The sequence below is a fragment of the Patiria miniata genome, unplaced genomic scaffold (assembly GCF_015706575.1).
Source record: "Patiria miniata isolate m_02_andy unplaced genomic scaffold, ASM1570657v1 HiC_scaffold_22, whole genome shotgun sequence".
NCBI lineage: Eukaryota > Metazoa > Echinodermata > Asteroidea > Valvatida > Asterinidae > Patiria > Patiria miniata.
The window spans coordinates 15149224-15163751 of record NW_024037061.1 but is presented as its reverse complement, the minus strand read 5'-3'; the positions used below and the strand labels follow the sequence as shown (position 1 = coordinate 15163751).

The following is a 14528-nucleotide window of genomic DNA, read 5'->3' as shown; positions in this document are numbered from 1 at the left end:
GGTGAAGGTTTTCGAGAAAGAATTTATTTGAAAGACACTCGTACATTTATTCCCCAGATGGACTTATTCGGGCTCTCTTGGCCCAAACCATATTTCAACCTGTATTTAATCTCAAAGACCGCCTTACATTTCAAAGTAAGTAAAATTTACAAAACGCATTTTTTTTCTCGGCTCGTAGGAAATTGTGTCTTGAAAAAAAAAAAATAATCCACTGCAGTAAAATATTCCAAATAAATTTTAGGGGTTATTTACCACATATTATATGGCTTTCTAGACACTTTAAGAAAAAAAAACATTGTTTAACCAGCCCTTTTGTTTAAAGACCTCAACAAGACAACGGATAAATTATGGAGATACAATTAATGCCTATACCATTAATGTTCCATCGCTTTAATTTAAAAACTTTAAATTTTACAGAACTCATAAACACGTTCCAAGCATATTCCACGGGGAAATTTAATACTATCCATGTCTGGTTGTTCTTGTATCTAACAAAGAGTTTATAATAATGCACAACTGCAACTCTTGGCAATATTATAGCAGATTGTTCCCGCCCGAAGCTGAAAAGTGCATCATACCCACATAATGATCATTACGAGGTAAGAATATTAAATAGGTAAGACTAAATCGAGGAACATGTAGTATAAAATCCTGAACTGTAGTTCACGGACATGGAATAAATTCCAGAGGTTAATTTAATGGAATTTATTCCTGGTTCTACAATTGTTTTTAATGAAAACGGGGAATGTATACTTTAAATCTTAATTTTCTGAGGGGTTTTGGAGGGGTTAATGTAACATAATTTATGTCTAGTGCTAGTGTTTGAAGGAGAAAATATTTTAATTGACATGAGCCCATTAAAACCAGGAACTCAACAATTTTACGAATTACATCCAGAGTTTCTAGGTTTATTATTTTTAAGTATTTCATCTCCGGTATTTTAAAAATAATAAGTGTACTGCACACAATAGATCATTGCTTGATTCTGGCGGGGCCGACAGCGATGTGGACAGTCTCTTATTCAAAAAAGCATGTTCCAAAATGATAACACAATCGAATTTTTTGGTTGTGACTGCTGCACTGGCACCGCTTTAATTTCTCACTGTGCACATTGGGATCCTGCTAGGGCAGTTAAAGTCATGGAGTTCAACACCTACTCCTGGCAGTAACCAAGTAAATAATGCGGTCTTACTACACACAACACGCGAATAATAATTTAGCATAAATTGGGTCATTCAAGTAGCAAATTAAAACACTGAAATGTACGGACTACTACAGAACAATGCAATTAATAATCAAATCACCCGCCATCCTTTGTTTCCGTAATAAAATCATAGCAAGACCATGAAGCTATAAATCGGAGTTTCATAACTCTATAGGCTAAGACATTATCCTGACGGCCTCCCAGTAGACACATGGGGCAGCGTAAATTACAAAATGTCTGAGTGTTGTTTCTCAGTACAACGTACGTGTACCTTATATGCGTTAAACATGTACAAAACCCAAACGTATGCGCTCTGCGTGTTCATACTGTGTGGCCGTTGATCGTATGCGTATTAGTTGATCTCCATTAGATTATATCAATGTGTGTGGCCATGTGTGCGGCACAGAAATGTAAACCGATCGATAAAAAAGAATGTTTGCGCGTGCCGCGCGCGCGCAGGTCACACAGAACGTAGTGCGTAGATTTCAATGTGTAAATGGCCATCCAGACTTTCATCTGTGTCATAATTCCGTGTGGTAATGAAAGAAGGAGTTTTGTACATGACACGTACATATATAATGTACATGTAGTAGGCTATGGGGCATAAACCTCAGAAAGCCCCCTTTGCTGTTCACCCCTCCTTTCAGTTTCTAGACACAATAAAGTGGATATGTAAGGTCCTCGAGAGTCGTAAGTAAAATATCTGACTGAATAAAGACCTACGAATGTCCAAATTATGATAAAAAGATGAGCAATGAAAAGCTATTTCACGAGGAAGGAAAAATACCTGACAAAAGATAAAATAATCCGCAGAAAAAAAATATCCAATTATTTTGAAGGAAGCAAGCATCTACATGGATAGCGACGAAAGAAAGAGTCTGCAATCAAGACTGGAAATTTCACGCTTCCTGCAGGGGAACAGAATGCTCTAGGGATAAATTCACCGCAGAGATAGGGACAAAATATACTAACTGGCGAAACTGTCGGTGGTTGGGGGGGGGGCGGGGCGTAATCTCCTTCCATTTTTCCGAAAATTCGAACTCATCAATTGAAACACGTTGTGCTTTAATGACAAGTTACGATTTTTTATTCAAACGAGGAATGAAATCTTGGCCGGTGAGAAAATGGCCAGTATATCTTTCAAAATATTACTGTTCTGAAAAAAATAAAACCTCTCGAGTAATCGCTGACAGCCAGATGATAACAGTGTATCTCTTCTTTCACAAAGAGTCGGCAGCATGCTTCTCCTGTTGCATCCATGAGGAAAGTCTTTGACGATTAAGAGGAGAAGTACTAGGCCCCGCAAGGCAAAACCTCTCGAAGTATAGATGAGGCAAAACAAATGCTCTTCGGCAAAATGATTTTTTTTTTCAATGTAAGATGATGTCTCATAACCGCCAAACCTACTGGTTTGCTGGAATCCTGCTTCTGCATGCACAATTTTAACGTGTTTTTACATAGGGTTATGTTGCCTCTCTGGGCATTCATATATTTTCCACTAAATTAAGTCGGGCACAATTTACAGACGGTGTTGTAATTTTGTAATTGTGCGTCAGCTGGAAGCCAGACGGAGGGAGCGATGGTCATTGTATCTGGAACCTCTAAACGCTTTTAATAAATTAGTAATGAATTATCACAATATGTAAGGGAGCAGACTGATGACCAGCCTGGCCTGGCAGCGCATACACGATGTCAATTTCGCTTTATGGTCTGACGTAAAACCAACTGCATTTTTGAACCACAAATTCAAGACAATGGTGCTCTGTGATGCGTGATCCTGGAATGTAAGCCAAGGTATCATTAAAAAGTACAAAGCTTCATCTTTAACATGATACTAAACTTTTTGCTAGTAAACGTATTGTCTGGCCATAATAAACCTTTAAAGTAGGATTACTTTTTTTTCTTCTTCGACACCCTGCTGTTTTTAAGTAAGTCCGTAATCTAAATAAATAAAGAAGAAACTGAATCGTCTGCAAGTGTTGTCAAATCAGGTGTAACTTAATTAAAATAAATCTCAACGCCTGAGGAAGATATTTGCATTTTTTTGTTTAGCTCCGAGTTTCTTTTAAAAAAACACACCTTTCATAGAACAACGGAAATGGAAAGCGGCAGCATTCTCGAGCAGCTGCAGGCTGCGAGTATAATAGTCACATCCTCTGTCTCTTAAACAAGATTTCTGGCTACGCAACTGGCAGTCCCGGACATCGCAGGGAGCCTCCCTAGCAACAGTATTTCTAGGCAACCGGGTTGGAATGAGACAATGGTCACGCTCCCGTTGCTCGAATTACAACGTGTTGGCAATCACTCCGGTTGAGCGTCGGTGTAAGGAACGTCCTATATGAAAGCAACCAATGGCGGATTTATTTGCCGGGAACCGGCTCATTTAATTGGCTGATATTATCATCACTGTTCACCAGCAAAGAGCCCTCCATTTACTGGCGGCACTCCAGTTGAGCGTCGGCGTAAGGAACGTCAACAATTTATGAAAGCAACCAATGGCGTAATTATTCGCCGGGAACCGGCTCATTTAATTGGCTGAGATATTATCATCCCTGTTCACCAGCAAAGAACCCTCCATTTACTGGCGGCACTCCAGTTGGGCGTCGGCGTAAGGAACGTCAACAATTTATGAAAGCAACCAATGGCGTAATTATTCGCCGGGAACCGGCTCATTTAATTGGCTGAGATATTATCATCCCACCAGCAAAGAACCCTCCATTAACTGGCGGCACTCCAGTTGGGCGTCGGCGTAAGGAACGTCAACAATTTATGAAAGCAACCAATGGCGTAATTATTCGCCGGGAACCGGCTCATTTAATTGGCTGAGATATTATCATCCCTGTTCACCAGCAAAGAACCCTCCATTAACTGGCGGCACTCCAGTTGGGCGTCGGCGTAAGGAACGTCAACAATTTATGAAAGCAACCAATGGCGTAATTATTCGCCGGGAACCGGCTCATTTAATTGGCTGAGATATTATCATCCCTGTTCACCAGCAAAGAACCCTCCATTTACTGGCGGCACGTCACAAATTCGGGTTTCTTACAGCTGAATTCAAACAAGAGATGTATTGTATCAATTTCATTGAATAATGTCGCTACCAATCATTTTCTGGAAGGCTATTTCGGAGCTGAGCTTTGATTTGAGATTCTTTTTTCAGAAACCGGGGAAGATTTTGGGGGATTAATATTCCAAGTCAAAATAATTTATTAAATGTTGCGCCACGTTATGTTTGGCGGGTTTTTTTTTGTCGTAGTAGATTTCATTCTTTGCTCATTAAAAAAAACGTTTGGCCTGCAATATTTTGTGTAAATGTTGCTCTAGAATATAATTATTTCGGAATATATTTTGACATTAGGTATTAGGTGAAAGGGTTTTTGTTAATCTTATTCTTATTCCTTTCAAAATTATTTTCCAAAACTATTGCATCATTTGTATTATGATAATATGATCCCCCTTTATCTACAGAAGAATTAACTGAGACTTAATTCAGAAAGTAATGCATGGGCAAGGGTGTTTGAAATCGTTTTACTTAAAATTAAAAAAAACAATATAAAGAGAATGAGACATATTATATCACATTGAAATAACTCCTATTTATTTGTTGTCTGTCTCTAGCTCTCTGCGGCCGAGACGATTAAAGGGGTGACGATTTTATTCTTCGTTTATTACAGAAAGCTGCATGGCCTACATTATTCTGTTTAAATATTCTACTCTTGAATGTATTTTGGAACATGTACACATTGCTTTTGACGTTCAGTATTAAATTTAAGGGCTATTGTTAGTCTTGATCATATTCATTTAAAAAAAAATTAAAAGTATTATTCGTATTAAATTTCTTCTGGAATTTACAAAAGAAAAACTTAGAGTTCACAATTTAACGGGCTGGGGTTTTTGAAACTGTTTTGCTTTAACAAAGAAAAAGAAAAGAAAACAAATCCCATAAAAATACGAAAACCCGAGCCTACCTCGTATTAAATTTTCCCCTGGAATCTACAAAACAATTAACTGAATGTTCAAAATGTAACGGACTAGGGTGTTTTAAAAAAAAATAGAGAACCAGACGTAAATCTCTCTCTGAGAAAATAATCTCTCTCTGAGAAAATAACAGGGGCTGACGATTTTATTCCGAGTCTATTTTCAACAACAACAACAACAACAAAAAACTTCCCAATAATGATTGACAGCTATCTGATAACAATGTATCTCTTCGTTCACAAAGAATTGGCAGCATGCTTCTCTTGTTACATTCACTTCTTGTATTACATCCGTTGGAGATTCTTTGATGATTAAGTGAATGTAAGAACTGAAAAAGGATGGCCAATCAGTCACTGCCCTTTCACAAATTCTTATTTTAATTGGCTAAAGACCGTAGCCCTAGTTTCTGTTCCGCTTGTGTTTTGATTGGACGGCAGTTACTGCATTTGGGAGTATGCTTTCTAACAAGGTGCCGGCAATTTTTTTTTTTTTTTTTGACTGGGGGAGGGGGAATTGTTCAGGGTGTAGTGATTCGTTTCACCTGGATTAGCCAACTTGTGGGAAATGAACGGCGCAAAGACGGCCGTCCCAGGGCGAAAAGCCAAGCCGGTATTTCCGGCGATGTGCGGTCTGTCTTCCACACACAGGCGTTCCCCACTCGTGAAGCCACACGTGGTACAATTCGCCAAAGAGGAGCCGACTTTTTTTACTGGGAGGGAATTTTTAAGGTGTAAAAACTTGTTCCTCTTTGAAAGGACATCATTCAGCCGCCAATTTGCGGGAAATTAACGGCGCAAAGACGGCCGTCCCAGGCGCAAAGCCAAGCCGGTATTCCGGGGCGGTGTGCGGTCTGTCTTCCCCACGCGTGGGATAGTTTTCCCCGCGCGTGGAGCCACGCGTGGGACAAAGCGCCAAATCTAATCCCGCATTTTATTCCCGCGCGTGATTATCGCGTTGAGCCGGTCTCCGTCTTTCTGTCAGTGAAAGAAATATTATTCCGAAGAACGAAATGAGTCTTTGTTCGGGACTGGACATTTCAAGTTTCCTGCATGGGAATAGAATATTTGGGACATAAATTCTCTGAAGAGATAGGGAACAGAATATTCTATACCGAGAAAAACTAGGCGGGAAAAATATTCTCGCAAACCAGGAAAACACTATTATAACATGAGGGGGAAAGATCTCTTCGGACCCATATACGAAAAAAATGATGCTGTGGTAAAGTTGCAAGTTTTCATTCATGTTTTTATTCAAAGAGGAATATGAACAGAGCCAGTTAAAAAAGGGAATAAAAAAAAACACTTCCCAAAGAATGATTGACAGCCAACTAATAGCGGTGTCGTCGGCAGCATGCCTCTGTTGTCCAATTGACTTCTCGAATTACATCCGTGTAGAGTTTCTTTGTTGACTAAGGGTCATGGTCTGCAGCCAATTAAAGTAGGAATTTGTGAGATGGCAAGATGTGATTGGTCGTCGTTTGTCGTTCTGAAATTCAGCTTCGTTCCACTTGTGTTTGATTGGACGGCAGTACTGCCTTGGGAAGTATTCTTTCATAGAACTTGAGAAGGAGCCGACTTTTTTTTACTGGGCGGGAATTTTTAAGGTGTAAAAACTTGTGCCTCCTTGAGTTGACATCATTCAGCCGCCAACTTGCGGGAAATTAACGGCGCAAAGACGGCCGTCCCAGGCGCAAAGCCCAGCCGGTATTCCGGGGCGGTGTGCGGTCTGTCTTCCCCGGCCCCACGCGTGGGATAGTTTTCCCCGCGCGTGGAGCCGTGCGTGGAGCCACGCGTGGGACAAAGCGCCAAATCTGTTCCCGCATATTTTTCCCGCGCGTGATTATCGCGTGGAGCCGCTCTCCGTCTTTCTGTCAGTGCCCATGTGCAAAACACTGCGGCGTACACGCGATAACCACGCGTGATTAGCGCGATAAACACGCGGTAAACCTAGCTAGTGATAAAATGTAAATAGCGTGGTATGCGTGTTATCGCAGGAGTCTAGATTCTTTCGCTCCACACTGTACAGTGGAAGCAATTTGTTCTTGTACTAATGAGTTCCCTTGTGTGACGTATTCCAACCAGGGCAAGAACATCAAGGGGATCCGGAGCCGTTCAGGCGCCCGGGTGGCTCTCCGGGACTGGCCTGATGATGAGACAAGACAAATCTGTGTAGTTGAAGGTAACTCTTGACTCATTCCGATTTCACATCTGTCTAGTTTACTTGAAATGTTCAGATGTTGCTCGATGTCAGTAAAACTTGTTTCCTGTCACAGCACAGTACATGGATTATTCCTATTACTCCCTAGTCCCTTTTTGTTAAATTATTTTTCATAACTTTGTTTTCTGCTTAGAATTATACATGTGTGTAATTGGTTTTTTTTCTGTTATTGTTCGTCTGTCTTGTGTAATGGCATGCCTGATACAAGCTATGCTTTTAAGGTTTTGCCACCTTTAGTGACCTTTAAACTTTGTTTCAGTACTTATACAGTGTATTGTTTTTTCATTTCTGTCATGAAGAGGAAATAAATGTGATTTGATTTGATTTGATTTGAATTTGCTAGGAACCATCCTCAGTCCTCAAATATCCTCAAAAATTTTGCACTTATGTTCAAATGAAGGATGCCCAGCGCCTCAATCCGTCAAAATTGTCAGACAGGCCTGCCTTAAAAAAATGCACTCATCCTCAACCCTTCAAAATTCTCTTCCTTTTTCAAACACCATTCATTCTCAATCCTCCAAAATCCTCATGTTTCTCAAACATTATTCGTCCTCAATCATCCAAAATCCTCCAGGTGATTTTGGATGATTTTAGAGGATTGAGGCTGAATGGCAAAAAAGGATTGATTGATCTTGGATGATGCATTGCGACAAGTTCACAGGCTGAACCCAGCATTGTTTATGTTCAGGCATGCATAAATGAGCCCTGCATTATACTCGTCAATATCCTCAATGCTTCTGAATGTAATCGGCACCTCCCCAACCCAGTGAGGATTTTAAAGTTTGAGGCAATGGTCACCCCTTCTCTGAACAAATTTTTAAAAAATAACGGATGATTTTGAAGGATTGAGGCTGAATCCAATTTTTACATGATGGCAATTGGAGGATTTTGCAGGATTGAGGATGGCTCCTAGCCAAAAGGGCCTAGGGGGATTAGGGTTAAGTAACGTAAACACCCTCAAGTTATTGTAGAACATTTGTAAAAGCATTTTACATCAAATAGACCAAGAAAAGTTGTTATCAGAGGAGATTAAGCTCATGTTTAATTCTTCTAATTTGTAGGTTTTCAGAGCGAGATTGATGTGGCACTGGCAGACATCCAAAAGAAGTTTCCTGCCGTTGACACCAGTAAACAGTACATTGAGAGCGAGCAGATAACGGCACCTGGAGCCACAGTACCAGAAATGTCACAGGTACAGATAAAAGGACTGATTCTCAAGCACCTGGCTGTAGCTGGCGCGCGCGGTACACACACTGTGTGCGTGTGGCTCAGAGCACAGGGTCTCGCCACCGGTCTTAAAGGAAGAGTAGATCAATTGCAGCTATCCAAAACGTAACTGACTAAATTATTGTTCAAATTTTAATTGGTTTAAAGATAGTAATGGCACTAAACTCTCTGTAGAATTATTCTTTCCAGCATGCTGTCATTTTGAAGAAAACAAAAGAAGGTCATTTCCAAAGATGAGTCAAGTGGCATATTTTTGGAAATTTCCGTTAGTACAAGTGTAGTTGGTTTGTAATTGGGCGAATCCATGAATGGGTGCACGCAGGTGTTGACACAACGCACATGCACGCGCGGGTGCTATTCATTGCGTGACATCGCGTAGATGCAATCGGCTGAATGAGAACGTGTTCCAGATGCAGATTCAAAATACGACTCGGCAACTTTTGAATTGAAATCGAGATCCTAGAATATTGTTTTCTCGGAATGCACAGAATTCACAGAGCTAAAACTTCATCCTAGGTTAGTTATTAAGCACCCGTCTTTAGATTTTGAGTACTTTTGTTCAAACGAGAAAAAAATGCACAAATAACAAATAATCTACCCTACTTTTAAAACAGCGCTCACTGTTGTTTCAATTGCGTTTAAGACCAGTAAACTGTTCCAAGTATTTATGAATATGATACAAAAGTTGAGGTAATTTCCATTTTGCTTGAACATTAAAGGGAAAATACAACATTTGCAAACATGAAAAAATAAAACTACCAAATCATTTTGAAATACCTTGCTGGACTGTTAGTGAATGAAAGTGTAAAGCATCCTGTAAAATCATGGCACCTGGTATACTGTCATTTTCAAGAAATGTGGTATTTTTGTATCAATTTCCAACGCTGGTCGGCCGACCAGCGTTGGAAAAAACTGGCTTTTTTTCAAATACTGGCCCCAATTGACCATCGCACTTGTTTGCAATCGATTACACACCTATGAACGGGTACAAGCCAGCTAGACTGGTTCCCTGACCTTACAATTCCCCAATGTATGTAAACTGCTCTTTTTCTTCTTATATGGAGTCAGGGAACCAGACTACAGGAAAATGATTGTTTTTCTTGGTTTTTATAGCATTTTCGAACCCAAAACCTCAAAAAAGTCAGTGTAACTATATTTGCTATATATTTCCAACCCCCCAATTCCATCCATTTCTGAAAATTACAGCAAAAGCAAATGATGTATATTCCCTTTAACATGGAGATGCATACATTGTTCAAGACAATACTGTCTGGGGGGAATAAAATTGCCTTGGCCCAAATGTGAGGTCACAAGGCTCCATTCTATTGATTCCTTTATGTGATTTTCAAATTTAGAAGTTTCAATGCCTCCTCTTCTTCCCGCAGATACACCTGCACGACGAGATAGTCAATGATGTCATAGTCTCCAGCGTGGTGTCGGCGGGTCACGTCTTCATCCAGCAGCCCACGCATCCCACCTACATGGCCCTGACTAGACTCAATAGCTTCATGGGTAACTGCTACAGTCAGGTGGATCTGACCCCACCCCTCCCAAGGCCCATTGAAGGTGTGCTACCACAATGAGCCAAATCTGTATTCCAACTGTGCATGTGCTTAACAAGATTTTGACGAATTTTACTTCGGGATAAGATAAATGCACATTATGGGGGACGCATTAATGCACATAATGGGGGACGTGATAACCGAATCTGCATTCTGAAGTTTTCATGCAATCAAAAAGACGATGGAAAGTTTCGTTCTCACAAAAGTTGGGGCTTACAAAACATCTGAAAACACTGTCCAAACTGTTTGTAGTTTTGTGCTTGGCTCAGAACAAGATAATTTCTTTCTATTTTGGTAGTACACCCTTGGATGAATACGGCGAATTGTTTGTCAAGAAAGGAAGATCGTGAAATCTTGATGTGCACATGTGCAGTCGGAATACCAATCTGGCTTATTATTCATATCCTGCATGAGGATGATATTGTCCACACCAAGTAGTTTGTGGCATTTTTTGAATATTTTAGTGTTAATTTGTTCTAATTTGGATGTTATTGAATTTTCGTAACGTGCCGATTCAAACCAGAAATTTCTTTGCGCAGTCGGAATACCAATCTGGCTTATTATTCATATCCTGCATGAATATGATATTGTCTGCTCCAGGTAGTTCTGTGGTATTTTTTGAATATTTTAGCGTTCATTTTTTTCTTATTTGGATGTTATCAAATTTTCGTAACGTTTTTTATTTAATTTTTTATTTACGTCATCTTTAGTGAGGGTAGCTCACTGCTTTCCATGGAGGCCCTCAATATGAGAAATATGAGACCCATTATGTAGCACCTTTTTTAAGGGTTACAAGGTGCTGCGGCGCATATTGTAGCCAATGCCAGAAACACCGGGGCAAACCCCTTCTCTTAGCGATAAGTGTTACTGGGTTCTTTAACGTGCATTACACAACACACGGGACCTACGGCTTTACGTCCCATCCGAAGGACGAAGCAATAATGGTTAAGTGCATTGCTCAAGGGCGCAAGTGTCCGGGCCCGGGCTCGAACCCACGTGCCGATTCAAACCAGAAATTTCTTTGCGCAGTCGGAATACCAATCTGGCTTATTATACATATCCTGCATGAATATGATATTGTCCGCTCCAAGTAGTTCTGTGGTATTTTTTGCATATTTTAGCATTCATTTTTTTTCTAATTTCGATGTTATCAAATTTTTGTAACGTGCCGATTCAAACCAAAAATTTCTTTGTGTGCACTGGTTAGGAACTGCTTTTCTGGTACTGAATATGCATGTGCCAGTTGAGGTTTGTGTGCATCGATGGAAAATTACACGTGCCAATCCAGAGTTAAATGGGCTGATGGTGAATTGCATGATGGGCCTCTCGGAAATGCCCCAGTACAAATGTGAAGACCAATCCGAGCATGCTGTCAATTCCATCATGAAGGCCCCCTTCAATGGCGAAAGCATTGTGCTAGCTATTGTACAGATAATCTGTAACGAGGCAATTGCATTAGTAGCGTGCACAGTGGTTTCTCCATTGAAGGTGTACAGTGATCATGTGCCCGGATTCGTCTATAAGTTGAGGCTGAGTTTTGAATATAGTTTTTATTATGTTGCACAGTTTGTTTTTATTGTTTGTGTTTCCCGTACTAAGGGAAGTTGTCACACTATTCCTGAATTTTAGTCCCAGTGAAATTGTTAAACATTGGCCAGATTGGTATTCCGACTGCACAAAGAAATTTCTGGTTTGAATCGGCACGTTACAAAAATTCGATAACATCCAAATTTGAACAAATTAACACTAAAATATTCAAAAAATGCCACAAACTACTTGGTGTGGACAATATCAGATATTGTCCACATGTACATCAGATTCGAACCGGCCACCTGATCCCGTTAGCTCGGTGGTCGAGTGGTAAGACATCTGCACTAGAAAGCAGGAGGTCGTGGGTTCGAGTCCCACCCGAGTGATTTTTCCAACTTTCACTCGGGAGGTAACACACTGAGTATACAGTGTTTAAAAACGTCGGTGAAGGGCAAAACCTAATTTGATTTAAACATTGGTATCGTGTTAATCCACAAGTTTTGTCCATCCCCGTTCCCTCAGTCGGCGTTATCTGTGCCGCTCCCATGATGCAAGGCTGGTACCGTGCCCAGATCGTGGACGTCTACCCGGACACGGACGAGGTGGACCTCAAGTTCCTAGACTATGGCGGCTACGCCCGGAGTGAGAGCTACTTCCTGAAGCAGATCCGAACTGACTTCATGACGCTACCCTTCCAAGCTAACGAGTGCTACCTGTCCAACATTGCTCCTTTGACGGGTGAGTGAAGAGGCAATTGAAGACAAGTCTTTAAGACGTGCACAAAATCGGGGATGTAGCTTCCAGCCACTGTTTTATAAATTTAGGGCCTTGGCTGTGTTCGACCTTATCCTCGGGCGTGCAACTTTTCTTCGGAACCGCTGATTTCCTCGTGTTTTTTTTGTTTTTTTTTACTTCTCATTAATGCCATTACAAATTGAAAAACACTGTACAAAGTCTTGTGTGGTTTGGAGTTTCCTCGTTTTTTCTGTCTAAATTCCCAGTTTGCATCCTGCTGAATCCATCAACTTCCAACGGCAAAAAAACTTAAATGCTGGATTTTGTTTGATTTTGTTCGATTTTGTTCTAGCTGTTGGCTTTGGTTAGATTAAGCTGGCTTAACGCTTCAATTGCTAGTGGATGATTTTGAATTTTTGGTCACCATGAAAAATGGGGGCAAGGATAATAGAAAACCTTGGTTCCACTTGGATTCCCTGTTGGACACAATTACATATGGTTTTCAGTTTATTCATCAGATTCTTGGATTGGCTTCAGTGCCCTTGTCAAAAGGATGATTGGCTACTATTGGTAGAGTGATGATACTCGTAATAGTCCTGAGCCCATTACCAAGAAGATATATAAATCCATCGTATGTTGGGTCAAGATGTCGTTGTATACTAGATACATGACCACCTGCCACTAGAGGGTGTAATCACAACGAATCAGTATCACCCACGAACCGCTATCACAACGTCGTCTTGGGTATCTTTCCCTGTGAAATGGGGGAAACTTGTGCGCGCGCATGTGTTACTTCTGCAGGCAAATACAGTCTATTTTCGTTCGCATGCATGCTACATCAACAAAAGAACTACCATGAAGTTGCAAAATTCAGAGTTTGGTTTTGAGCTACCGTAATATGCAAGGTGTTGAATGCGTGCTGCATAACCCTATTAAGAGTCCCAAGGCCTTTTTGCTAGGATGTAGCCTCAATCCTGCAAAATCCTCCAATTGGTCTCATGGAAAAATAACATATAGCCTCAATCCTGCAAATTCCTCCATTTTTTTCTGAAATATGATTCGTGGAGGGGTGACCTCTGCCTGAATCCTGCAAAATCCTGCGGCAGTGACTGTCAATATGTTGAGGCTTGGCCAGTGACATCCTGGAGCAGTACGGAGGATTTCAAGCATAATCCAGGCCTATATTTTTGCATGACTGAGCAAAAATAACACAAGGTCCGGCCCAAGACCTTGACAAAGTACATCCTACAAAATCAGTAACGCACGTTTGCCATGTAACCTCAATCCTCCAAATTCCTCCACTTTGGCAAAGAGGATTTTATAGGATTCAGGGCAGTTGGGGATCAGCAGAACAGGTGCAGGCGCATGACATAACCGGTAAAAGATTCCCAAGATGATGTTGTGATCGTGGTTTGGCCTTTGTGGGCATTGATCTCCATTTTATAATGGATATCAATATTCCTATGTGATAGAGGTTCCTTTTGATAACACCCTCTTTTGGCACGTGATGGCGTATCCGATATACAACAATAATGTATTGAACTGAGACTAGTGATATCTGTGTAGACTGATGAAATCGTTAATTGAGTAATAAGGCAATTTTTCTCCCCTTATAGGAGAAGAGGACTTCTCTGAGATGGCCAGGGTATTTGTGGAGCAGGTCGCACAGAACTTCAACATCTTACAGGCTCAGGTCACTGGCTACAGTGAGGATGGCATGCCATTCATTGAGCTTTTCTATACAGACAGCGAGAGGAGGGTATGCATGGGATGTTTTGTTACTTCAGTACTTTGCCCCTCTACTTTTGGTCACATTTGCAACCATTTGTTAGTAGGCTTTAGACGACTCCTTGATAGTTTAAGTCTGAAGTGCATCTTGTCAATAACAATTATTTAGGTACTTAACCATGCAGCCCGCAATGTGGGTCAAACTGATAATTGTGCAAGCGCATCATAATAGGGATACAATTCTAACAAGGACTAGAGCTAATGTGCTTCCCGAAGCACGGATTTCAGCCTAAATTGCCGTTTTATCGGTTTGTCTGAATACTGACTCGCACTGACCACAAGGTGAT

At 40.8% G+C, this 14528-nt stretch overlaps 1 protein-coding gene across 2 annotated transcripts in view; it reads left to right on the top strand.

Moving 5' to 3' along the window:
• LOC119730160 (A-kinase anchor protein 1, mitochondrial-like) overlaps positions 1-14528 on the top strand; it is a 38601-nt gene that overhangs the window by 18611 nt on the left and 5462 nt on the right. For both annotated transcript variants that reach the window (XM_038202941.1, XM_038202942.1), the window contains exons 4-8: positions 7264-7360; positions 8461-8591; positions 10012-10192; positions 12241-12456; positions 14070-14212. In XM_038202941.1, the coding sequence (XP_038058869.1) occupies positions 7264-7360; positions 8461-8591; positions 10012-10192; positions 12241-12456; positions 14070-14212 (768 nt within the window). The remainder of the gene's footprint in view (positions 1-7263; positions 7361-8460; positions 8592-10011; positions 10193-12240; positions 12457-14069; positions 14213-14528) is intronic.